Source organism: Hypanus sabinus, chromosome 2 (genome assembly GCF_030144855.1).
Source record: "Hypanus sabinus isolate sHypSab1 chromosome 2, sHypSab1.hap1, whole genome shotgun sequence".
NCBI classification, from domain to species: Eukaryota; Metazoa; Chordata; class Chondrichthyes; order Myliobatiformes; family Dasyatidae; genus Hypanus; species Hypanus sabinus.
Genome location: NC_082707.1, coordinates 143,034,206 through 143,058,953, shown reverse-complemented (window position 1 = coordinate 143,058,953; position 24,748 = coordinate 143,034,206). Strand labels below are relative to the sequence as shown.

At 37.3% G+C, this 24,748-nt stretch overlaps 1 protein-coding gene across 1 annotated transcript in view; it reads right to left on the bottom strand.

Annotated features, from left to right (window-relative positions):
* Positions 1 to 24,748, bottom strand: part of g2e3 (G2/M-phase specific E3 ubiquitin protein ligase) — a 69,578-nt gene that overhangs the window by 42,322 nt on the left and 2,508 nt on the right. The window contains exons 2-7 of the mRNA XM_059956101.1: positions 13,863 to 13,939; positions 10,325 to 10,419; positions 5,912 to 6,013; positions 3,058 to 3,182; positions 1,216 to 1,387; positions 22 to 128 (exon numbers count right to left, since the gene is read on the bottom strand). Coding sequence (XP_059812084.1) covers positions 22 to 128; positions 1,216 to 1,387; positions 3,058 to 3,182; positions 5,912 to 6,013; positions 10,325 to 10,419; positions 13,863 to 13,939 — 678 coding nt within the window. The remainder of the gene's footprint in view (positions 1 to 21; positions 129 to 1,215; positions 1,388 to 3,057; positions 3,183 to 5,911; positions 6,014 to 10,324; positions 10,420 to 13,862; positions 13,940 to 24,748) is intronic.

The window sequence follows — 24,748 nt, the reverse complement described above, 5'->3', positions numbered from 1 at the left end:
AATTGATAAATGCAAACATACCTTTCTGGTACATGGATCCCCAATCGCAACATCTCCTTTTGGAAGTCTTCCTTATTACTGCAGATAGTGCACTTGAAGAAGAACACCCCAGCACTCAGTGCCTGATGCTACCAAAAAAAACAATTACATTCAGCAACAAATAATAAAAATTACAGGTGAAGACCAGGAGTTTTTCAGGCCGCAATTATAACTTTAAGGAAACGCAACAAGGCTGGTAGCTCAGTATACCAAGTGATAGAGGAGAATAACAGGTAAACTAAATGGGAATAATTGGTAAATTAAGTATACCTTGGTGGGGCATACTGCAACTCGAGTGAAAATTAATCACGTCAAAATGATGCTGCAGTGGGAAAGGATACAGGTTGATAAAAGGCTTTGGTCCACATTAACGAGGTACAATTATTGGAAAGCAGATTCCAAGTTGGGGAATGGAAAAGTATAAAGAGGTAAAAAAGCAACAAAGGAAATTGGTTTGAAAAGGAGGCAGAAACAACCAGATCGCAATAATGCACAAGACTCAATGAAAATGCTTTCAGCACTGAATGATATATTTGATGTACTGAGAAAAACAATCGAACTATTCTTAACTTGACTTCATTTTAGGATAGATTAACAGCCAATATCCATTACAAATTTGTAGACCACAATAACTATCTTGAACACATCTCCTTTTGTGCTCGATCATGCAAGGACTCTGCTTCATTTTCCAGTTCTTGCCACTCCAACATATCCTCTCTGATGACAATTTCATCCACAACAGATGAATTCTTTTGTCCTTCACCATGGATTCCCCTCCACAATATTCAGCAGGGCTCTCAATCATGCTTAATTTCCTAGCTCTCACTTTCTGTACCCCCTTCCCCTGCCAGAACAAAAACAGGATCTCTTCAAGCCTCTTCCTCCACCTTAACATGCTTCCAATTCAATGGATCATCTTCTCTAATACCAGCGAGATGTTTTTCACTCTTAACATTCCCAAAGGAGTGTTACCTCCATCATTTTTAAACTTTATCCTAGTTCTGATCAAAGGCTATCAATCTGAAATAGCCTCTCCATTTCTGCCTCCACAGACACTGCTAACCTGCAAAGTAGCTTCCACAATTTCCTGTTTTTCTTCTAATTTCCAGAATCTGCAATTTAAAAAAAAAATAATACCAAGAACAGATCACGATTTTCTTTTTAACTTTCACTCACCTGCAAACATTGTCTGTGAAACCAAGTATTTTTACAGCAAGGACTCTTTAAGACATCATAGGAAGGAAGAGGGTCAATGGACTCTAAACAGACAGCACATGTATTAGAACCGCCTGACCATATGGATGCACATGGTATCTTTTGTACAGGTTTATGCTCCCAACAGTAAGACCTGGAAGGTTAAAAGGACACTATTAATTCAATTTACAAGGTCTGCATTATGGACTTTACCACCCAACTACAGGAGAAGTAAAAACTTTCCTTTTACCTCAACTCTTCCACCATTTGGGACCCACCAATTTAACAAAATAAAGCAACTTGCCTTGTTTCTACTTTAGCATACCATATTCAGAGTTAATAATGTGGTATCTCTACCCTGGAGAAAAATTTGGTAACCACTGATAGAACATCCGAATTCAGTCCACTGGAATGACTTTCATCTCCGTTATTTGCCAGTTTAATTTTCCATCTCACTCTTAACCTGACATGTTTGTAGCTTCCTGCACTGTTAAAAGGCCCAATTCAAGCTTAAGGAACAAATCCTCATCTGATGAATGAGCACCTTGCAGTCTTCTGAACTCCCTATTAAATTCTCCAGATATCTCACTTTCTGACTGCATCAGAGCAAGTCATTTCTCTAGTAAGTTTTAATTCCAGGTTGAAATTATTTGAATTGAAATTTGTCAGGTGCACTGAATTCAAACTCTGGTCTCTGGCTGCAAATCAAGCAAGCTTGGTAATCAACACTGTATAACTCCTGTGCAATTATCCTCTACTCATTCTTTTCTTACTGGAATGATCTGCTTTTGTTTTTTCCCCTGCCTATCAAAACATCTTAGCTCTTTAAAAAGACTGTTCTTTCAGTAAATTGACTTTTTATTGTTCTAAGTGATTCAAACTCACATGATCACACTTGTCAATATCATTCCTTTAAATTATTTAATATTCTCACCAACTAATCATTATTGACATTATTTATTTTATATTTATATATAAAAATAATTGAACAAGAATAGTTAAAAAACATGAAAAAGGTTCTTGAGTTCACATTGCAATTTTAAGGAAGACTAATACAGTACCCGGGGGAAAACTTGTTCTATTTGAAGCAAACATTCTCAAGAAAAGGCAATAAATGTGACCATACTGGTGTAATTCATAGACACCTCTCCCCCAAATAAAAAACTTTAAAATTCATTGTGTTGTCCACATAGCAAGTTGCATTTATTTGCTTTTCAATAAAATGACACTGTATAGAACTACACAATTTTTAACAAACAAGAACAATTAGAACAAAGAAAAGGTCAATTTTAGTGCAAGGTGGTCATAGCATTGCTAAACTAACATTTAGGGGTTTGCCAGTTAGTTCAGTTAGCACATGTGGTTGAAGGGAAGGAGCTGCTTTTGAATCTGGTGATATGGGACTTGAAGCCTTTATACCTTCTGCTTAAAGAAGACAATACGTGACATTATTTGTGCCCAAGATAAAGAGTCTTGGGTGACTTTAACATTGAAATCTGGAATTCAAATTGATCTGCAGAAAAGACGAACATCAGTTTGTGAAGCAAAACAAAACTGAGAGACAAAACAGGAAATGTTGTGATGGGGTTTCTGTTTTCAAAGAAGCAAAGAGCTGGAAATTATTTGAAAAGAATAAGGACAGCAGGTTTGTAAGGAAGAATTTTGAAAAATGTGGAGCCATGAAAAATACTAGATAACATAGGCGACAGAAAATAAGTAGGGTTTTCAGTAAGTGGGTTGGAATAAGTTTGAGAAGAGGGAGTAACTGCACAAGATGATTGCAATTAAGTTGTACCTGTTCATTTGGAACATGTTTAAACTTACGGAAACTGTCCTGTAAACTGGAAAATACATTGATTCTCCACACCACAAGGAAAATGAAAGCTCCTCCGGCATTTTCTAATGGCACAGCCTATTGATGCCCCACGCATCTTGCACACCCGACATTTCTACAAAAATAAATTGGAAATGAAGCATTTGATCCCATATATCTTTGAAATAAAATCCAATAACCTGAGCAAATATAAAATTTAAATAGACTGATCCTGCCTCATGACTGAAAAGAACAGAATAAGAGGAGGGGGAAGAGGCAGTGGGTGAAGTGATCAACCACAAATTAGAAATAATAAATAGCTGCTAACAATTTCAGAATTCCTGTGGTTTAAATACATGTTTATATTTGTCAAAGCAAACAAATCAGCTGTTGCAATTTACCAATCACTGGATCCTGTAATTTTATATTAATTAATTTTATGGGCAGAAAAGTAAATTCGATCCTACTAAACTTTGTAAAGCCCAGGACTTCATGGAAAGTCTGATTAAATGTTACATTCAACAATAACAGAAATTTATATTTACATTTCAATGTCAGGAGGCTGATGAAAATTAAAAGGCACTGGTAAGATGAATAAGTTTTGGGGAATGAGACGTTGAAGTCACACAAGGAGATGTTTGAAAGGATGAGAAATGATCAATTAAATTAAAAAGGGAGGAATGACAAAGAAGAACAACTTTGCATTAGCTAAGATTAGCAAAGCCCTCAATGAGAGGAGGTTTCTGGTTGTGACCAAGGAAAAAATCATCTAGGAGTTTTATAATTGTCAAATGAAGCTGAAAGACCTGTGGTAAGAGCTTCAAATGCATACAGATCATGCAGGAGCAGAAATAAAGGACGTCATGAAGTGGAGGTTGGTGCTTACTGTTACAGAGAACATAAAAGTTCAGAAGCTGAGCTCACAGTTGGTAGAACACAGAAATTTACCCAACCTAATGCAGAATACAGGATTGAATCAGTTAAAGATTGAGAAAAGAACACCATGACTATTAATATTAATTTTTCATCTAAAAGTGGACGGAACCACAAATACCATAAAATGGGTGCCAAAAACCTATTTTGAGAGATTGGATATACAAGCATCTGGACAGCCAGGGGCTGATTAAGGATGGTCAGCATGGCTTTGTGCGTGGTAGATCGTGTTTAATGAAACTTGTAGAATTTTTTGAGGAGTTTACTAAGAAAGTAGATGAACAAAAGGCTGTGGATGTTGTCTACATGGACTTTAGTAAGGCCTTTGACAAGGTCCCACATGGGAGGTTAGTTCAGAAGGTTCAGACACTAGGTATCCATGGAGTGGCTGTAAACTGGATTCAAAATTGGCTGTGTGGGAGGACAGAGTTGTAGTGGATGATTGCTTCTCAGACTGGAGGCCTGTGACTAGTGGTGTGCCTCAGGGATCTGTGCTGGGACCATTATTCTTTGTTGTCTATATCAATGATCTAGATGATAATGTGGTAAATTGGATCAGCAAGTTTGCTGAAGATTGGAGGCATTGTGGACAGCGAGGAAGGCTTTCAAAGCTTGCAGAGGGATCTGGACCAACTGGAAAAATGGGCCAGAAAAAGCAGATGGAATTTAATGCAGACAAGTGTAAAGTGTTGCATTTTGGAAGAATAATCAAGGTAGGACATACACAGTAAATGGTAGGACACTGAGGAATGCAGGGATCTGGGAGTTCAGATACATAATTCCCTGAAAGTGGCGTCACAGGTAGACAGGGTTGTAAAGAAGGTTTTAGGCATCCTGACATTCATAAATCAAAGTACTGAGTACAAGAGTTGGGATGTTATGGTGAGGTTGTATAGTATAAGAGTTGGGATGTTATGGTGAGGTTGTATAGTATAAGAGTTGGGATGTTATGGTGAGGTTGTATAGTATAAGAGTTGGGATGTTATGGTGAGGTTGTATAAGACATCGGTGAGGCCAAATTTGGAGTATTGTGTACAGTTCTGGTCACCTAACTATAGGAAGGATATCAGTAAGATTGAAAGAGTGCAGAGAAGATTTACTAGGATGCTGCCAGGTCTTCAAGAGTTGAGATACAGGAAAAGATTGAACAGGTTAGGACTTCATTCCTTGGAGCATAGAAGAATGAGGTGAGATTTGAAAGAGGTTTACAAAATTATGAGGGGTATAGACAGAGTAAATGCGAGTAGGCCCTTTCCACTTAGATTAGGAGAGATAAATACGAGAGAACATGGCTTTAGGATGAAAGGGGAAAGGTTTAGGGGGAACATTGGGAGGAACTTCTTCACTCAGAGAGTGGCAGGAGTGTGGAACGAGCTGCCATCTGACGTGGTAAATGCTAGCTCACTCTTAAGTTTTAAGAATAAATTGGATAGATACATGGATGAGAGAGGTCTAGAGGGTTATGGACTGGGTGCAGGTCAATGGGACTAGTGGAATAAAGTTTCGGCACAGACTAGAAGGGCCGAATGGCCTGTTTCCCGTGCTGTAGTGTTCTATGGTTCTACATAATCAAGAATGGAAGTACCTTATTCATTTACTGAAAACTTCAAAACAGAATGTAATTACTCCCTGCACCATCATTTGATGGTGACACTTTACTATTTAACTAAATTTTCCTTATGATGCTTATGCCATCTGCCTTGAAAAAAATGCAAGTGGCAGTGTGGCCTCTCATTACTATATCACACTTTAGCTGATTTCTATTCAAATTGTACCTACTCCATGTGTTCTTCTATGTTTCTATCTGTTAAGAATCTCAAAAAGCAGTATGACCAAAAAGCCATACCATGATTCTGTCCAACATAGCTTCTGTTTTTACTACCCTGGAGCATTGTGGAAACAAGTTTAATAGAATTGTGTATTTATACTTACCATTCTTGAAGCTCTAGAAATTTCCTTTTTGATATCATGAGCCAGAAATCCATAAATTCCTTCATTTTCTTCTCCACGTTGATACAAGCCACTTGACATAATCTACAAAGTCAAATTTAATAATCATTTTGATTTGGAGACCACATAAAATAAAATAAAATTCAATACAAATTATAACTTTTCAAAAATCTTATATTAAAAAAACTATCAATGGTACCCAATGCCTTTATAAAAGGACAACTGCAACATCTTTAGAAACATTATCCTTGAAAACAGTTATCATGGTTACAAGGGATCCTATGAAACAAAATATCCTCATCCAAAATATAATTGACGATACCCATCCTCCAACAATGGCTTGCCAGCATCATCCCGATCTGTGGGTTCATACTAGCCATGTTTCATTCTTAATCATTTCAATTATGGACAGATGACCATCCACAATAGTATCTCTTCCAAACCCTACAATGCTACCTCAACTATCATCGACAATCCATGTGCTACATCAATGATTTAGCATGAGGAAATGAATATTCAATATTCAAATCAAAACATCTAAATATCATCAGAAACATTTACCCATCTAAAAAAAATCTTGTTTAAAAATCTTACTGTCTCTACAAATTATACAGCAGTAGACTTGCACATATTTGACAGTACCATTTCATCTGAAGATCCACAATCAAAGAAACCAGATAATTTAGTTACGATCTGAGTGACTGATGAAATAAGATCAGCATTTCTGTTTGAAGGATTTTTTGTATTTACAAATATGTTTGGTATTGCACAGAAGCTAGTAGAATAGCCACGTTAAAGCTCCAGCAATTCAGGTTCATTCCAAGCCTCCAGTGCTGTTTGTATATACAGTATGCATATGTTCTCCGTTTTTGTGTGGGTTTCCTCCAAGGCTTCCAGTTGCCACCCACATACGAAAAAAAATGAAGATTGGTGGGTTATTCCCACTGAAAATTGCCTACAAGTGTATGAATTGATAGAGTGAAATGGGAATAGCATAAAAGTAATGCAGGTAAGGAACTGATCTTCAATGCAGACTTGGTGAAACTCAGGGCTGCTTTTGGGCTGCGTGACTCAGACTGTTGTATTAATTATAGAAATAGTAAATGAGGCATGCAAAATGATCCTCTTTCAATATTAAGTCAAATGATCTGGTTCCAAGTTGTACAACTCTATGAACAACTGGAGAATGGATCACTTTTCACAACAGAAAAAAAAACTAGACACCCCAATAAAAATAAACAAGGGATAATAGGAAAGGACTTTCCACCATCCTCCTTCTCCTTCCCATCCCCCACCTTTTAATTTTGGCATCTTCCCCCTTCCTTTTCAGTACTGAAGAAGGGCCTTTGGCCCAAAACATTGATTCACTTCCGTAGATGCTGCTTTACCTGCTGAGTTCCTCCAGCATTTTTGTATGTTAGTCAAGATTTCCAGCAGATTTTCTTGTGTTTGCAATAGGAAAGGAGCTACTTAGAACATCACTAAACATCAAACATATCAATGATTTGTCATAACCTGCATCATAGTCTTCACGGAAACATGGGAGACTGTGGATGCATTGTTGTAATCAATTAAAAATTCTCTCTATTCCAGGCATGATTTATAAGTCATAAATGCAAGGCCATAATATAAGGAAGAAAGGGGATGCAAAGCCTAAAAGTTCAAGCCAGCTACCTTGACACCTGTCATTGGGAAAATATTGGATTCACTGAGATGGAAATGAGGCTATTTAGAGATTAAAAAGATGATCAGAGTCAATATTGTTTTGAGAGGGAAATAGTGTTTCACAAATCTGCTCATGTTCCCTCAGAGTGTATTAAACAGTGCAGGAAGGAAAACTAATGGATACAGAGTGTTGAATTTTTTTATAAGGCTATAAGAGGCCATCATTGATAAGGGGCCACATAAAAGATTATTTTGGAACCAATTACATAAAAATTCTGAGAAACCAGAGTGGTTCTCCTAACAGAAAGGAAGGTTAAGGATAGCAAGAGATGTTCAAAAATCATGTAGAAGTAAGGGGGGAGAAAACTGTTTCTAATGACAGAAAAGTCTCATAATCTTTAACAAAGCTCCAAAAATTCATGATTATTCCAGTGAACATAAAAACTTTGCTGGACTAGGAAGATCTATGATCAGAAGTAAGGGACTTTTTTTGGACATGGCAAACCTTGAAGATAAGCATTTTAAATGCTTTAAACATAACCATCCATATTGTGAAGATGTACATTCATATTCTACCAGAACTGTGGGTGTAGTTACATCTACCAATGCTATTGTGGACAGACATTTCTGCCACAGGATGAAATCAAGATGGTTGTGCTGGTTCCAACATTACCTGCTTAAGACCTAGCCTGGCAGCTACTGTATATCCTTCAGTTAGCACTGTTATAACCAACTCATTCCCATTCGGAGTACATTCTGTAGTGTTGCTATAATTTAATTGGCCAAAGGAGGACAACAAATGGTAATCCAGAGGAAGCTCTGCCTTGATTCTCTAAGAATGGAATCAAGGACTCCAATCTGTACACCATTCATTGCCTTTGGTGAGTCCTATTTGCTAAAAGGATAGAATAAACCAGGATTATTATAGAGGAGTCTGCTGTATTGTCTGCAAAGCATGTTTTTGTGACTACAACAAGGTCAGGCTATGAGACAGACATTAATCCTAGATATTTGTAAAATCCTAGATATTTGATAAGGTTAGCTAGTTGGTGAAAAACTCACTAATTCAGTATCTAGGATCAATGCCAAGTGGGCCATCTGGTTTTATTCATGTTCTGAGTTGAGTAATGGTACAAGCCAGTTAAGAGTCAATCACATGGGAGCACTTAAAGTCTAAACCAGGTAAGGATGGCACATTGCATCCTAATTCTGAATTCAAATTCCACAGTTGGTTTGATGGCATTTCAATCAGGCTTTCTGGATTGTTATTCAGTCGAAACATATGGTTTCCTATTCCAGTAACTTACAGCAACTACAGCACTGATCAAGTGGCAAAATCCTGAAATCAGAACTGCTGGCCACCATCTTAGCCCAGACCCTTACCTAAAGGAATGGGGCTTAGTGTGGACTAGATATAGGAGTCAGCTGAGCACAGAAATTCACCCCCATGTCTTTGGTATCCCAGGAAAATTTGCATTGGGAATGGGGTGAAAGATAAATTCTTTGCAGAGTCTCATCACATGAATTTAATCAATTCCCACACTTGCTGTTTCGATAATTGCAGGAAGTTGGAACAAAGAGAGGCCAATGTGACTGAGCTGAACAAAGTATGAGGGATACTGGGGCAGTAAAGTACATTTGCTGTAATAATTGTTGGTGTAACACACTAGCTCTATAGTCACTGATACCTTTTACCTCAGGGGTTCACTGCAAGAGTTGCCTCAATTTGGAGCAATTCACAAATAACAACAAGATTTCAGGTAGCACAACCAAAAAGCCTGTTCCCAGGACACTGACAACCAATTGTACTATTAAAGACCTATAAAGACCCTTTCTACCCTCTCAAAATATCTCTGATCAGATCTAATCTATATCCCATTCTGCACTTCAATGGCTTGTACACATTGTAGGCAGCCAACAGTTCTTCATGGAACTGACAGGTGGCCACCAATGTGATCTGGCCCATTAGGTGCTCATGGAAAATCCAAACGTGAAATGCTTGTTTTTCCTATACCCAATTGTTAAGCTTTAAACAGGTAACACAACTGACCCACAGCTCCAGTAATCTAGGATCAATACTGACCTTGGGGAGTGTAGAAATTTGCACGTTTTCCTTGAGAGTGCAAGGATACTTCAATTTCATCCCAAAGGGCTGGTTGCTAACTAAATTACTACCAGAATAGGGGTTGTTATCAGGCATGCAAGAGAGAATACACTATAGTGAACAGATTACATGGGATTCCTGGCAGCTGGTAGTTTTGATACTGAAAGCCTCTCATGTCATATGCCATTACAGAGAAAAAAGAAAGTTTCCTACTTGTCCTAATGTAGTGAACTCATGCTGGTGGAATATAATTGATGCCATTCATATGCTGGTAACCTGCTTAAATATGCATTTTATTACACTAATTTAAAGCACAGCACAGCATAGAACTGCAGACACTAGTCAGCCTGATCTAGTCCTCCTTTCATTGGACCCTTTCTGGCAAAGCATACAACTGAGCATCATAACAGATTCACTTGGCAAGTATTTTTAAAGTTAATAGTAGGATAACAATTCATCTCATTCATTCAAGGTTAACAATCAAATGTAGGATGTTTTGGCCTAAATTTACAACTTCAAAAATACTTCTAGTAACAAAATCCCCTAGGAGTATAATAACCATTTAAATTCAGTTATTTCATTATACTGAAAACAGGGAAATAAATTAAAAGATGGCTTAAACCTACTAAGCAGTAGTAATGCACAGTTATCCCATTATCACAGGTCTTCTTCTCGCCATACTTCTCTGGGCAGTCATCATTCCGTCGACAAAATGCACAGGCTACAAAAAAAAAAAATCCTCAATTATCTGAGTTTAAACAGTGTAAATTAATGACTAAAAATGTTTCAAATGTAAAGAACAAATCTGCATCAGAAAAATCACTTTGGAAGATTTTCACTTTCACAGCTTTATTTTTCTAGCTAACTTTTTTCAAGCAGCAATTCAATTTCAATGAGGAGAGCTCAAAAACTGAAGAATTTCTTTTTTTGGAGGTTCAAGAATCTTTTGAATGCTCTATCCACAGTTGCTGTTGAGACTCAACCATTGAATATATTAAAGGACAAAAGACCAATTGTTGCTTTGTAGAAGTTTAAAGTTATGGGGAATAGGTAGGAAAATGAAAACGAAGAGCCAACACAGGGGGTCACATGACTGCTACTTGTGACTTCTTCCAGCATCGGCAGTATTTTACTTCCTCATGCTGGATTAGACAAGCTTGTGATACTTATCACATTCAAATATTTTCACAGCATTTACAACAAACAATATAGAAATGATCTTATCGATGAGGAAGTAAAGGTATAGGTGAGTCTGAACAGTACTTTAGTTTCTTGTCACTGGTTCAAAGCAGTAACAATACAACTTTTCTCAAACAATCCCAAAGAGAAAACAGATGTGAAAATAATTGAAATAGTCCAAATCAAAATTGCAAATGAATTTGCACATATGCATTTCTCAAACAAGAGTCAACAACCCTTAAAATTTAGTGGCACGACAAACTGTTTCAATATCATAAATTTGTGATCATTACTGTCAAATTTACAACTGAACCCAACAATAAAACTAGGTTCAGTTATTGAACCTATCAATAACTGAACCATCCCTAGAAATTCAGGTCATGGGCTGAAAACAATTCAGCGAATCACTTCTGGCCGAAGACTTTCCACCATCTAGAAGACACAAGTCCAGAGTGCAAGGGGATGCTCTCCACTTGACTAGATGAGAGCAGCTCCAAATGTACGTAAATAGGATGAGCATAGATTGGCACCTTGGTCAGCATGGACAAGTTGGGACAAAAGGCTGTTAACATGCTGAATAACTCTTATGAATTGCTTTGAATCATCAAGGTTACCAGTTACCAAACCCATAAGCCTCAATTTTGCTAATCAGCATTTTAGGTATATGAATTAGCAGAAGCTGTATTTTTAGCCTTTCAAGTCTACTCCATAATTTAATAAGCTCACAGCTGATCCAATGGAAATCTTAACTCTACATTCCTCTATTTACACAAACCTTTCATGTTCTTGGCTATCAAGAATAAAAAATATTCTCTGTTTTAATAATCAAACGTTATAATTCCATAGTACCTTAAGAAGAGTTCCAAGACTCAAAACTCCAAAAGGATTGCTTGCTTCACCCATGTTTCAAATAAGTAGCCTCTCTCTCAAAAAATAAACCTTAGTACCTAATCCTCCTTTGAGAAAACATCCTCTTTATGTTGCCCTTGTCAAAACCACTCAAGTTTATATGTTTCAACAAAATCACTTTGTACTCTTCTAAACTCCAGTAGATACAACCCTAGCCTAATCAAACTTCCTTCATAAGAATACCCATCCACTCCTGGTTTTTGGCTAGTAAATCTCCACTGAACACCTTACAGAACATTAGTATTCTTTCTTAAATACTATTCTGTCCTACAAATATAATTTCACTGATGCCCTATATACAGTGGATTCCAGTCAACAGGGAAACATCAAGACCTGTACATTTGGAACCAATTAGGCGGCTGTTCTAATTAGCCAGTTTCATGAAAATAGTTTAAAAATATTTTTAAAAATGAATAACAAATTATAGAACATAGAACAATACAGCACAGTACAGGCCCTTTGGCCCACAATGCTGTGCCAACCCTTAACCCTGCCTCCCATATAACCCTCCACCTTAAATTCCTCCATATACCTGTCTAGTAGTCTCTTAAATTTCACTAGTGTATCTGCCTCCACCACTGATGCAGGCAGTGCATTCCACACACCAACCACTCTGAGTAAAAAACCTTCCTCTAATATCCTCGTTGAACTTTTCACCCCTTACCTTAAAGCCACGTCCTCTTGTATTGAGCAGTGGTGCCCTGGGGAAGAGGCACTGGCTGTCCACTCTATCTATTCCTCTTAATATCTTGTATACCTCTATCATGTCTCCTCTCATCCTCCTTCTCTCCAAAGAGAAAAGCCCTAGCTCCCTTAATCTCTGATCATAATGCATACTCTCTAAACCAGGCAACTTCCCCCAGATCCCTCTGCTCCTCCACACTTCCAAGTACCCTATTTAAATTATGTATTTAAATGAAATCCAAAACAAATTGGAACACTTATCAATACTACTATAGTGCTATAAAACAGTGTCTTAGTAGTTCTAGATGGAGAAATTCATCCAGTGTCACTGCCATGTTCTTTTGATTGACTGTAAATTAACAAAATCAGTGCAGATAATGGACTGCCTTCATACAATCCTTTTGAAGATTGCATCCTCCAAATCTTCATTTTCATTATAGCACTCAAGGTGATTGTCAATGCCTACAATTTCATTATATTACCTAACTCGAAGTACTGAATTTTTCACTCTCAGCCAGTTGTGACATTTCCAAGACTGAATACCTGAAACCTCAGTGAGCAAAGCAGTTCTGAATTTTTTTACTATTTCTCACGAATTATCAGTGACAAAAATCACTACTTTTTGAACACATGAAACTGATACTATTTAAAAACTACTTGCTCTAAGCACGTTGTAGTGTCTCAGCCTCACAAGTGTCCATGACTGACACAGGTTAGAAATCATTTAGCAACAGACTCCTGTCCCAATTAAGCGGCACAGTGTCCCAAACAAATGAAGAGAATCCTGGCTATTTTCTTGATTTGATTTTGTTCTTTAGGAGTTGTTCCAAATAAGTGGCTACCCCGATTAACTGATGGCATAATTAAATGGAATCCACTGTAACTGAAAGATAACCCTCCAACTTTTGTATTAAATTCCACGGGTACATTTAATACATTTCCTAATTACTTGCTATACCTGCATAAAAATCTTTTGGAAAGCAATCATCCAGGACACCCTATCCGTCTCAGATTTTGAATTCCTGTCATTTAGATTTTGTGCTTCATTTTCAATGCCAACATAAAATACTCTCCAGAGTTTGCCACAGCATATTCTCACCGCTAGATCTTTGTTCACTCACTTAACTTAACTCTGCAGCACCTGAGGACTGAAACTTAAGTTTCTCACTCAGCTTTGTATTACTAGTAACTAAACCAAGTTATCATAGCTTAATCTAAATAGAAGATCATTGGAAGTACATTTGTGAAAAATTCCTCCTCTATAAAGGCCACTTAAGAACCTCAAGGCTTAAAAATATTGCTCCAACCATTTGACGATTTCCAATACTATCTGTCAATTTTGAGATAGAAATACAAAATGAAGATAGCAGGTTCAATATCAGCAATACTCACGAGGATTTTGTATCAGCTGCTGCTGCTGTTCTGCCTTTGCGACATAGTTAAATGTAGTTCTGGATTTAGAAAACTTCCTAGATAAAAGAAAGATATAAATAATTATGGATCAACACAAAAAAAAGGTTATACACCTACCTGAATAAAAACCTCTAAGGAGAGAGGGACATAAAAAAGAATGATAAAGTAGAATGACACAGCCATGGCTAACAAGAAAAGTCATAACCAGCACATAAGCCACAGAGAGGGCAAATAACATTTAGAGAAATGTTAGAGGATTGGGAAGATTTTAAAACCAACAGAAGGCAACTAAAAAGTCATCAAGTAAAGATGGAAAACAAAAGAAAGCCAGCCAATAATATTAAATAGGATACCAAGTTCCTTCAAATACATAAAGTGTAAAAGAGAGGCAAGGGTGCATATCAGTCTGCTGGAAAATAATGCTGGAGAGGTAGTAATGGGTGACAACAAAATGGCAGACAAACTGAATAGTATTTTGCATCAGCCTTCACTGTGGAAGACATGAGCAGTCTGGTAGAAGTTCCAGGTGTTGGGTGCATGAAGTGCATCAGGTTACCATAACTAGAGAAAAGGTTCTTGGGAAACTGAAAGAATTTAAGATAGATATAAGTCACCTGGCCTAGACAATGTACACCCCAGAGTTCTGAAAGATGTAGCTGAAGGATTGTGGAGGCATTAGTAATGACCTTTCAAGAAACACTAGATTCTGGAATGGTTCTGGAAGACTGGAAAATTGCAAATGTCGCTCCACTCTTCAAGAAGGGAGAGAGGTAGAAGAAAGGAAACTATAGGCAAGTTTGCCTGATCTCAGTGGTTGGGAAGATGCTGGAATGGATTATTAAGGGTGGGGTCTCAGGATACCTGGTGGCACATGATAAAATAGGCCACAGTTAGCATGGTTTCCTCAAGAGCAAATCCTGCCTGACAAATCTGGTGGAATTCTTTGAAAAAATAACAAGCAGGATAGATAAAGAAGAATCGCTTGATGTTGTGTACTTCGGTTTTCAGAAGGCCTTTGACAAGACCCCACACACAATGTTGTTTAACAAGCTATGAGCCCATGGTACACAGGAAAGATTCTAGCATTGATAAAGCAGTTGCTGATTGACAGGAGTCAAGAAATGGGAATAAAGGGAGCCTGTGATGTTCCACAGCAATCTGTGTTGGGTCAGATTCTTTTTACATTATATTTTAATGATTTGGACAATGGAATTGATGGCTTTATTGAAAAGTTTGCAGATGATATGAAGATGGGTGGAGGGGAGGCTACAGAAGGTCTTGACATATTAGGAGAACAGGCAAAGAAACGGCAGGTGGAAGTGTCAGGAAGTATATAGTCATGAACTTTGGTAGAAGAAAGAAAAGTGTAGACTATTTTCTAAATGGAGAGAAATACAAAAAACTGAGGTGCAAAGGTACTTGGGAGTCCTTGTGCAAGATTTCCGAAACATTAATTTGCAGGTTGAATCTGTGGTGAGGAAGGCAAATGCAACGTTAGCAGTAATTGCAAGAAGACTAGAATATAGAAGCAAGGATGTAATATTGAAGCTTTGTAAAGCACTGGTGAAACCTCATTTGCAGTATTGTGAGCAGTTTTGGGTCCCTTACATTAGAAAGGTTGTGCTGAAACTAGAGAGGGTTCAAAGGTTCATGAAAATGACTGGAGGATCAAATGGCTTGTCATATGAAGAGCATTTGATGGCTCTGGGCCTGTATTCGCTGGAATTCAGAAGAATGAGGGGTGACCTCATTGAAACTCATCAAATGGTGAAAAGCCTTGATAAAGTGGATGTTGACAGGATGTTCCCAAGGTGGGAGCATCTAAGATTAGAGGACAGAGCCACAGAATAGAGGAGCATCCTTTTAGAAAAGAGATGAGGAATTCCTTTAGCCAGAGAGTGGTAAATCTGTGGAATTCTTCACCACAGGCAGCTGTGGACACCAAGTCTTTATGTACACTTAAAGCAGAGGTTGATAGATTCTTGATTGGGCATGGAGGGATATGGTGAGAAGGCAGATTGGGGCAGAGAGGAAAACTGGATCAGTCATGATGAAATGGCAGAACAGACTCTATAGGCCAAATGGGCTAATTCTGCTCCTGTATCTTATGATAGTTGTTCTAATCGGGTTAGATGAAGAATGATGAGAATTGTAAGATTTGTGCAGGATATAAACACCAGCATAGACCTCATCTACTCTGATTCCAAGTTGGATATATTAGATTCCCATTTAAATTCTTACTGATCCATTACAAGCCTCCTCTTTGTCTAAGTTTTTAGTCATTTGGTTTCAAAATGGCACAACATAAAATTTTGATATGATAACTAACTTCCTTGAAGTGCACTGGGATTTTTACTTCAGTATATCAAAGGTTGTGCAGTAATGTAAATACCCGAGTTCAAAAAATATCAATCAATATTGAATCTAATTCAGTAAGTCCTCAATAGATTGGCAGGGAGCAGAATTCTCTTCCTTATTTGCGGTGCCTTGTAAAAGTATTCAACCCTCCGTTCACATAAATGTGTAATACAACGGGGATTTTGATCAATTCAACTGAGATTTTTTAAAATTGTGAGTCACATACTCCTTTCTTCACAGCAGAGCCCAAAAAAAAAACACCCAGGAAAACTGTAAAGCTTGAAAAACTAAATTGTAATGTCAGCAGTTCAAAGTATTCATCTCCCTCTGTTCAGTACTCAGTTGAACTACTTCTTGCGGCTATTACAGTCTTTTTGGATAAGTCTCTGCACATCTTCATGGAGCAAGATTTGCCCATTCCTCCTTGCAAAATTGTTCAAGCTGGGCCAATTTTCAGGTTAGTTGGAGAGTGGCGGTGGAGAGAAATCTTGAAAACCATTTGGGTTAAGGTCAAGACTCTGATTGGCCAGTCAAGGACATCAGTTTTCTTCATTTGAAGGCACTCTATGGTTGCTCTGGCAGTGTGCTTTAGGTCATCATCCTATCGAAAGATGAACTTCCTCTCCAGTTTAAGCTCTCTGGCAGAGGCTAGCATGTTTTTAATGCAGTATCTCTCTATATTTAGCAGCATTCATCTTTCCATCAATCCTGACCAGATTTCCAAGCCCCCCCCCCCCCCCCCCCGTTCAAAAGCAGCCCCATAGCATGATGCTACCTCCATCAGACTTTACAGCAGGGATGGTGTTACTGGCTGAAGCGCCACACGTACAGCTTAGTGTTAAGGCCAAAAAATTCCACTTTAGTCTCATGCCACCACAAGACATTCTTCCACATCTTTACAGCAATCTTCTAAGTGATGCTTTAAAGTTTTTATGAGCAAGGATATGCTTTTTTTTAAAAAGAAAAGCCAGGGTTTCTTCCTTGCTACTCTTCCATAAATATCTTTTTGTGCAAAGCTTTAAGAGATTGTGGAGCCATGAACTTCATCCCCAGTTGTAGCTACTGAATTCTGCAGCTCATTCAGGGTGACTGCTGGCATCTCAGTAGCCTCTCCTGCAAGTGTCATTCTTCACCAGTGGCTAAGTTTAGAGGTGTGGCCAGACCTAGGCACATTTTCACGATGGGATTTAACGAGAGAGTAAAGTGTGAAAATAGTTGTGGGGATTGAATACTTTTACAAGGCACTGTACATCAATACCAGAGCTCAATTTCAGTTAGTCAAAGTATAATAATTAAAATATGTTCAGCTATACAAAGAAAGGACAAAGAGCAAATTGATGAACCAATCTAGATACTTTACTGCAATTTTTCAATTTGCAATTTGGACTACTTTGGTTGTGTTTTGTAAGTTGCTCTATCTTATAAACGGATTTTCCTATCCATAGTTACCTCAACCCATGCTCAAAGCCAGCAGGAAAAGATCAATATAATTATTGATTGATAAGATCCTGCAATATATTCAAGGACATCTTTCTAATTGTAAGAATTTTATTTTATTGTTGTGTCTCCTTTGTGAAATTATTTAATAATCAGTCTGTGCTATGTTGCTAATTGCCAAAATAAAATAAGTCTTAAAATACTTCAAAAGGCACATTTTTCCCTTTCTTAAAAATGGGACTGTGTCTACAATTAAAGCAACAAAACTAGTTGTCTAATAGCTGAACCAGACATCAAATTTAACAGCTAATATGCAATATACAGTAAACCATTTATTTATATTTACACACGAGCAATTGCTAGCTATTTAAAGCAGACCCGGTTTCTCTTTAAAAAAAAGACCTTGAAAATAGCACTATTCTATTGATCCAATTGTAACAAAGTTACTTGAAAAGTTCATCCCTCACATAAGGTTCCTCCTGGGAGTTTCAAAGGTCTGTTTCTGCTTATTTTAATACAAATTTATTTAGTTCATGTCTTTCTATTTGTCCTATGTGAGATATGCATTGTTCCATTTATTGATACAGGAATTTTTGGGCTACAGCATCAAAGGGTTAAAGAGAACATGGGTACAACTGAAGCTTCAAAACGAGGCAGCAGTGTTAGCACATTGCATCAACAGGTTACTGCTGGACGTTATTTATTTATTGAGATACAGTGTGGAACAGGTCCTACCAGCCCTGTGAGCCATGCCACCCAGCAATCCAGATTTAATCCATGGGACAATTTATAATGACCTCTAGGTCTTTGGACTCTGGGGAGAAACAGGAGTACCAGAAGGAAACCCATGCGGTTACAGGGAGAACATACATATCCTTTACAGGCAGCAGCAGGAATTGAACCCGTGTCACTTATACCATAAAGCGTTGTGCTAACCACTACGCTACTGGGCCAACATGAAGCCAAGATTGATCTAGCAACTCCAAATTAATTCCCTAACTCTTTAGCAACAGTCGAAGAACCCAGATGCAAGCCCAACCTGTAGACAGTAACAATGTAATCATGGGGTGTTTAAATTGTTCCAAGTTAGACATATACTGTATCTTCATTTAAATTACTATTGATGACAAATTATAAATCCCTTCTTTACCCAAGCAGAGCATCAATCACTTACACATGTCATTCAATCTCAACTCAATCTTCTTACATCTTCTGGCTATAAAACATCCAGGCCAGACAGGCAGTGGCAAACCCTCTGAAACATCTCAGCACCTTTCCACTGCCTATCAATTCAGCAGTATGATGAAATATCACAGTACTTCACAGAAAAAATAAACAATTTTCAATGAGTTTGAAAATATCTGGAACAAAGCAGCCCACTTTATTGCTCTGCAAATGAGCAATCTTTTCACTACAACTACAGAGCTGTTACAATTGTTATGAAATGTAACATTTTGGAAATGAACCAGCAGCAATAGATTACACATGGAGTAATGTCAGTAAGACTAAGGAATTGACTGTGGACTTCAGGAGGAGCAAGTTGGGAACACACAAGAATCCTCATTGAAGGATCAGCAATAGAAAGGGTGAGCGGTTTCAAGTTCCTGACCATCAACATCTGAGTATCTGTCCTGGACCCAATATATTGATGCAATTACAAATAAGGCATGATGGCATCTATATTTCATTCGGAGTTTGAGAATTGATATGTCACCAAAGACACTTGCGAATTTCTACAGCTGTATCATGGAGAGCACTTTAACTGGTTGCAACACCACCTGGTTGCACAGGATTGGAGAAAGCTCAGCCAGTTCCCTTGTGGACACTGGCCTCCTCGGCATCCAAGACACGTTCAAAAGGCAAAGCCTCAAAATGGCGGCATGCATCACTAGATGTCTCCTTTACATTGCTATCATCAAAGAGGTGGGCGACAGGAGCCTGACAACACACACTCAACATTTTAGGAACAACTTCTTCCCCCTGCCTTCAGATTTCTGAATGGACAATGAAACCATGAACATGCCCTCACTACTTTTCCTCTACTTTTTAATGTATATATTTATTATAATTTAGTTTTATTATTATGTATTGAAATGTACTGCTGATGCAAATCAACCAATTTCACAACACACGCCAGTGACATTAAACCTGATTTTGATTCGGAAAAGGGCAAGGACTTTGGGTGCATGGCAGCAGTACCACTTGGAGGCTTCCCTCCAACTCTCACAACATCTTGACAGGAAAAATTCAGACCAGTCCTTCATCATTCAGCAGATGTGATCCTCAGTAATACTGCAGAGCCACCATGAAGAGATACAGCAGCTCACTACCATCTTTTCAAAGGAAATCAAGGACAGTTGTGCCAAGTTGCCATACCCTGCAAGTTTAAAAGATCACCAAAAAAAATCCACAATACTAGTCAGAAGAATGATCAGAAGTAGTATTTTATGAAAACAAATTCCTATTTCCATAATCTTGGCAACACTGGTAAACTTAATCTTAATTTTCCCCGGAAGGTGGTGGCAAGCAGCCAACTTAGTCTTTGTAATAAAGGAACTCACACAATGCTTTTGGGTAGGTCATTTCATGATTCACATCCATGGAATGAAGGACCAATGATACATTTCCAAGGACGGATGGTACGCATCTTGGAGGGGAACCTGCAGGTGGTGGAGCCTACCATGTCTACTTGGTAGTAGAGGGCATTGGTTTGAAAAGAACTGTTGGAGCACTCTGAGCAATTAACAATAGTGCATTTTGTAAAGGTACACACTATACTGGAGTGGAGTCAATGAACATCAAGGGTGATGTATGGGATGCCAATTAAACAGACTGTCAGTAGTTAGACACACTGTTATTAAAGATAGTCACTAGCTGACATGCTTATGACATGAATATTCCTTGCCACAAATACCGCTGAGCAAAAAACAAACTGAACATTCATCAGCCAACCATCAACAAAGATTGCAACTTCTGACCTTATAGCAGCCATGTGGAGTGGGGGTGGTCAATGAAGAAACCTTTCCCAAGGAATTCCTAGAGTGATATTCCATGGCTAAGATGATAGATCTCTGAATACCATGACCATCTTCCTTTGAGCAAGCTATGATGCCAACCATTCAAGTGTTCCCTGTTGATGGCACATTCAGCCAGATACCACCTTTATGTCAAAGAAAATTGCTCACAATTTAGCATTGATTTCCTTTCCCTTAGAAATGGGGAATCCAATTTATGACCATATCCAACTAAAAAATATTTATCATTTTATATTCACTATAATTTCATTTGAATATTTTGTCTTATTTTATGGACATTTGCTTGATGAAATGTGCAAGCTAACTTGAGAATAAACTTGGACTTCACATGAGTGCCACTTTCCAAAGCCAGAATCTGTCAATAATTGCATAATTACAGTTGCAAGAAAAATAATTGTGAACCCCTTGCATTTACCTGGTTTTCTGCAGTAATTACTCAAAATATGGTCCAATCTTCATGTAATTCATAATAATAGATAAACACAATATATCTAACCTAATACCACCCAAACAATTGTACTTCTTCTTGTTGATATTGAGTAGACCATTTAAACAATCACAGTCTGGGTTCAAAAAAGTATGTGAACCTCTTTACAAAAGCTTTTTGGAGTTAGGTGTTCCAATCAATGCGACAAGATTGGAAGTGTGGATTGTAGAGCTGCCCTATTAAAAAGACACACCAAGTCAGGTTAATGACAGAGTCTGCTCTTCTCAAGAAAGATCTGTTTATGTACACTATGCCTTGATCAAAACAACTTTCAGAGGACCCAAGAACTGTAGAGATGCATGAAGCAGGAAAAAACTACAAAAGCATTTCTAAAGACCTGAGTGTTCATTAGTCCACAGTAAGAGAAATTGTCTACATATGGAGGAAATTCAGTACTGTTGCTACTCTCCCTAGGAGTGGGCATTCTTCATAGTTAACACATGCAATCCTGAAGGATGTGAGAAAGAACCCAAAGATAACAGCAAAAGACCTGCAGGTATCTCCAGAACTTGCTAAAGTATCTGTTCATGTGTCCACTAGAAGAAAAACACTGAATAAGAATGGTATTCATGAGACACCACAGAGGAAATCACTGCTCACTAAAAGAACATTGCTGCATATCTCAAGTTTGCAAAAGACCATCTGGATGTTCTACAATGCTTCTGGGACAATATTCTGTGTACAAATGAGACAAAAGTTGAAAGTTTTGGCAGAAATGCACACTGCTACATTTGGAGGGAAAAGGGCACTGCATACCAACACCAATACCTCATCTTAACTATGAAGTATAGTGGAAGGAGCATCACGATTTGAAGCTGCTTTGCAGCCTCAGGGCCTGGACAGCTTGCAATCGTTGAGGGAATGTTAGGATAGCAATCTGTCACCTGAAGCTTAATAGAAGTTGCATAATGCAATACGACAATGATCCAAAACACAAAAATAAATCAACAACAATTTTTTTTAAAAACATGTTTTCGGATGGCTAAGTCAGAGTCCAGGCATTAACCCAATTGAGATGATGTGGCTTGACCTGAAGAGGGCTGTTCATTCAAGGTATCCCAAAAATATTGTGAACTGAATCAGTTTTGAATGGAGGAATGATCTAAAATTCCTCCTCACTGCTGTGTGAGTCTGATCAGCAGCTACAAGAAACATTTGGTGGAGGTTATTGCTGCTAAAGGAGGTTCCACCAGTTATTAAATACTAGGGTTCACATATTTTTTCCAGCCTGGACTGTGAATGATTAAACAATGTCTTCAATAAAGACATGGAAAATACAATTTGTTTCTGTGTTATTAGTTTACACAGATTGTGTTTGCATATTATTGTGCCTTCGATGAAAATTAGATCATATTTTATGAGTAATTAATACAGAAAACCAGGTAATTGCAAAGGGTCCACAAACTTTCTTCTTGCAAATACATGCATAAATAACATTATGCCTGGCAAAGAAATATAATATTACCTATCAAAGTGTATTAATTCCACACTAATCTTGGTGATGTTCCAGATCAAATTTAATCCAAAGTCCAAAGACGTCTTGATTATTTAATGCTTATCATGCAAGAGGCAACTAACATTCAAGTAATTCAATACAAGTGAAGCACTGCACATTATTACCAAATCAAATATTTAAATCCAAGATCGAAGTTCCTTATTAAACATTTTCAATTCTGCTTTCCTTTCAAACATCTAGTATAAAAATTTGTTTCAATTTTTTATTTTTTTTTCCACACTTTATAATGCCCCATAATATTTATAATATTTATTATTAAAGATGGACACTACCAATGTAAGCTAACTTGCTAAATTTAATCCCTCATATTACTGATGAAACTGTGGTTCTTTAGCTAAACAGCTTTTTCAGCCTCTCCCATAGGGAAACCAGCCAACATGATCTTCTCATTTCCTGCACTAAAACTGGTTACGCCATTAACTCAATAACAAAATCAAAGTAACTAACAATAAGAACAGAACATTTATCTTTAAAGTGAAAAAAGAATTATGCCACTACTTTGGTCTAATTATTCACGCAGTTGAACAATCCTTGTCTAAATATTGGGTGTTTTGTACTCTCCATAAAAACCACAGAAAATCATCTAGTACAGTAAGATAATACACAATTCTCTGCTCATTATCTTTAATAGGCATCCTCCTTATAGACATTAGAAAACCTACAAATCATAAACATTAAATCACCATGTAATATTCTGTTAAAATAAAATCTGGAGTATTAAGATTAGATTTTTTTCCTGCAGTTCATCTGGTAATACCATAATCCAGCAAGAAAATGAACGTAATGGTGTAAAATGTTATTGCAAAGACAAGGTGAAATTCAAAATGTGATTACAACATACAAGTAATAGGCAAGTTGAGGATTGTGTCACTAACTACAGCTTTTGGGTTAAACTTTTTTAAAGAAACTGCAATCAATGCTTTGGCAATTTCTTGATACTACTTTGAAAAATTTTACCATCTGAATGTGCTGACCTTATTAAGTAAAACAACTGCTTCTTTATAAAAAGATTGATGAAAGAACGTAATATAATGTAATAATGTATAATGTAATATAATCAATTTTTTCTTTAAACCAATATTGACTAGTAAGCCTTAGTTCTTCTTGAGGAGCAAAATGGAAAATTACCACGATAAACAAGTCAAGAAAATAATGAAAAGTAATAACAAAAATAAATCTACCTCACTACGTCAAAAGTTTGTGCATGATTTTGAAGCACAAAGAACCCAAGCTGCAAGATATGCGCAACAAGATTAGCAAGGCTGGTGATTAGAGACAATATCTGAAATTTTAAAACTGGACGTCTGTAGTGGACAGCCTCCCACCACTAATTTCTAGTACTAAACTGAAATAAGTTCAGCAAGCCAGTAATTTAAACCACTTTCTCTTTTGTATTTATGAATGCTAGCAATTTTCACAATAAAAATTCAAGAATTTCAGGTTGCATAACGTATACATTCTCTGATATTAAATGGAACCATTTGAAAATAGACTTTAGAAACAGATTACACAGCAAGTTCAGGAACACAAATCTCAAAAAAAAAACAAGAAAGCCCACAAGTGAATGAAATATCAAGAAAAAATGCAAATGATGGAAATCTAAAATAAAAGCAAAAAATATCAGAAATAATCACCAGGTTAAGCCTATCTGTGGGAAGGCAAACCAATATCTGACAAAAGATTTTTAACCCCAAACATTGCTTCTCTTCCCACAGATGCAGCCTGACCTATTGAGAATTTCTCGCATTTTCTGATTTATGTCAATTAACACCACAACTTAAAGTGGAATACAGGTCGACCTTCTATAATCCGGCACCACTGGGACCTGAGGATTGCCGGATTAGTGAAAATGCCGAATTACAGAAGGATCACATTAAGCAATAGCTAACCGCCTCATCATACCTTTAAAACATGTAAATCAATACTAGTTAGATAAGAATGAAACAGAAATATTAAATGAGTAGCAAATGAAATTTTAATAAAGTAATATACTGTACAGGCACAGGTAAAAAAGGGTAGAGGTAAATGTACA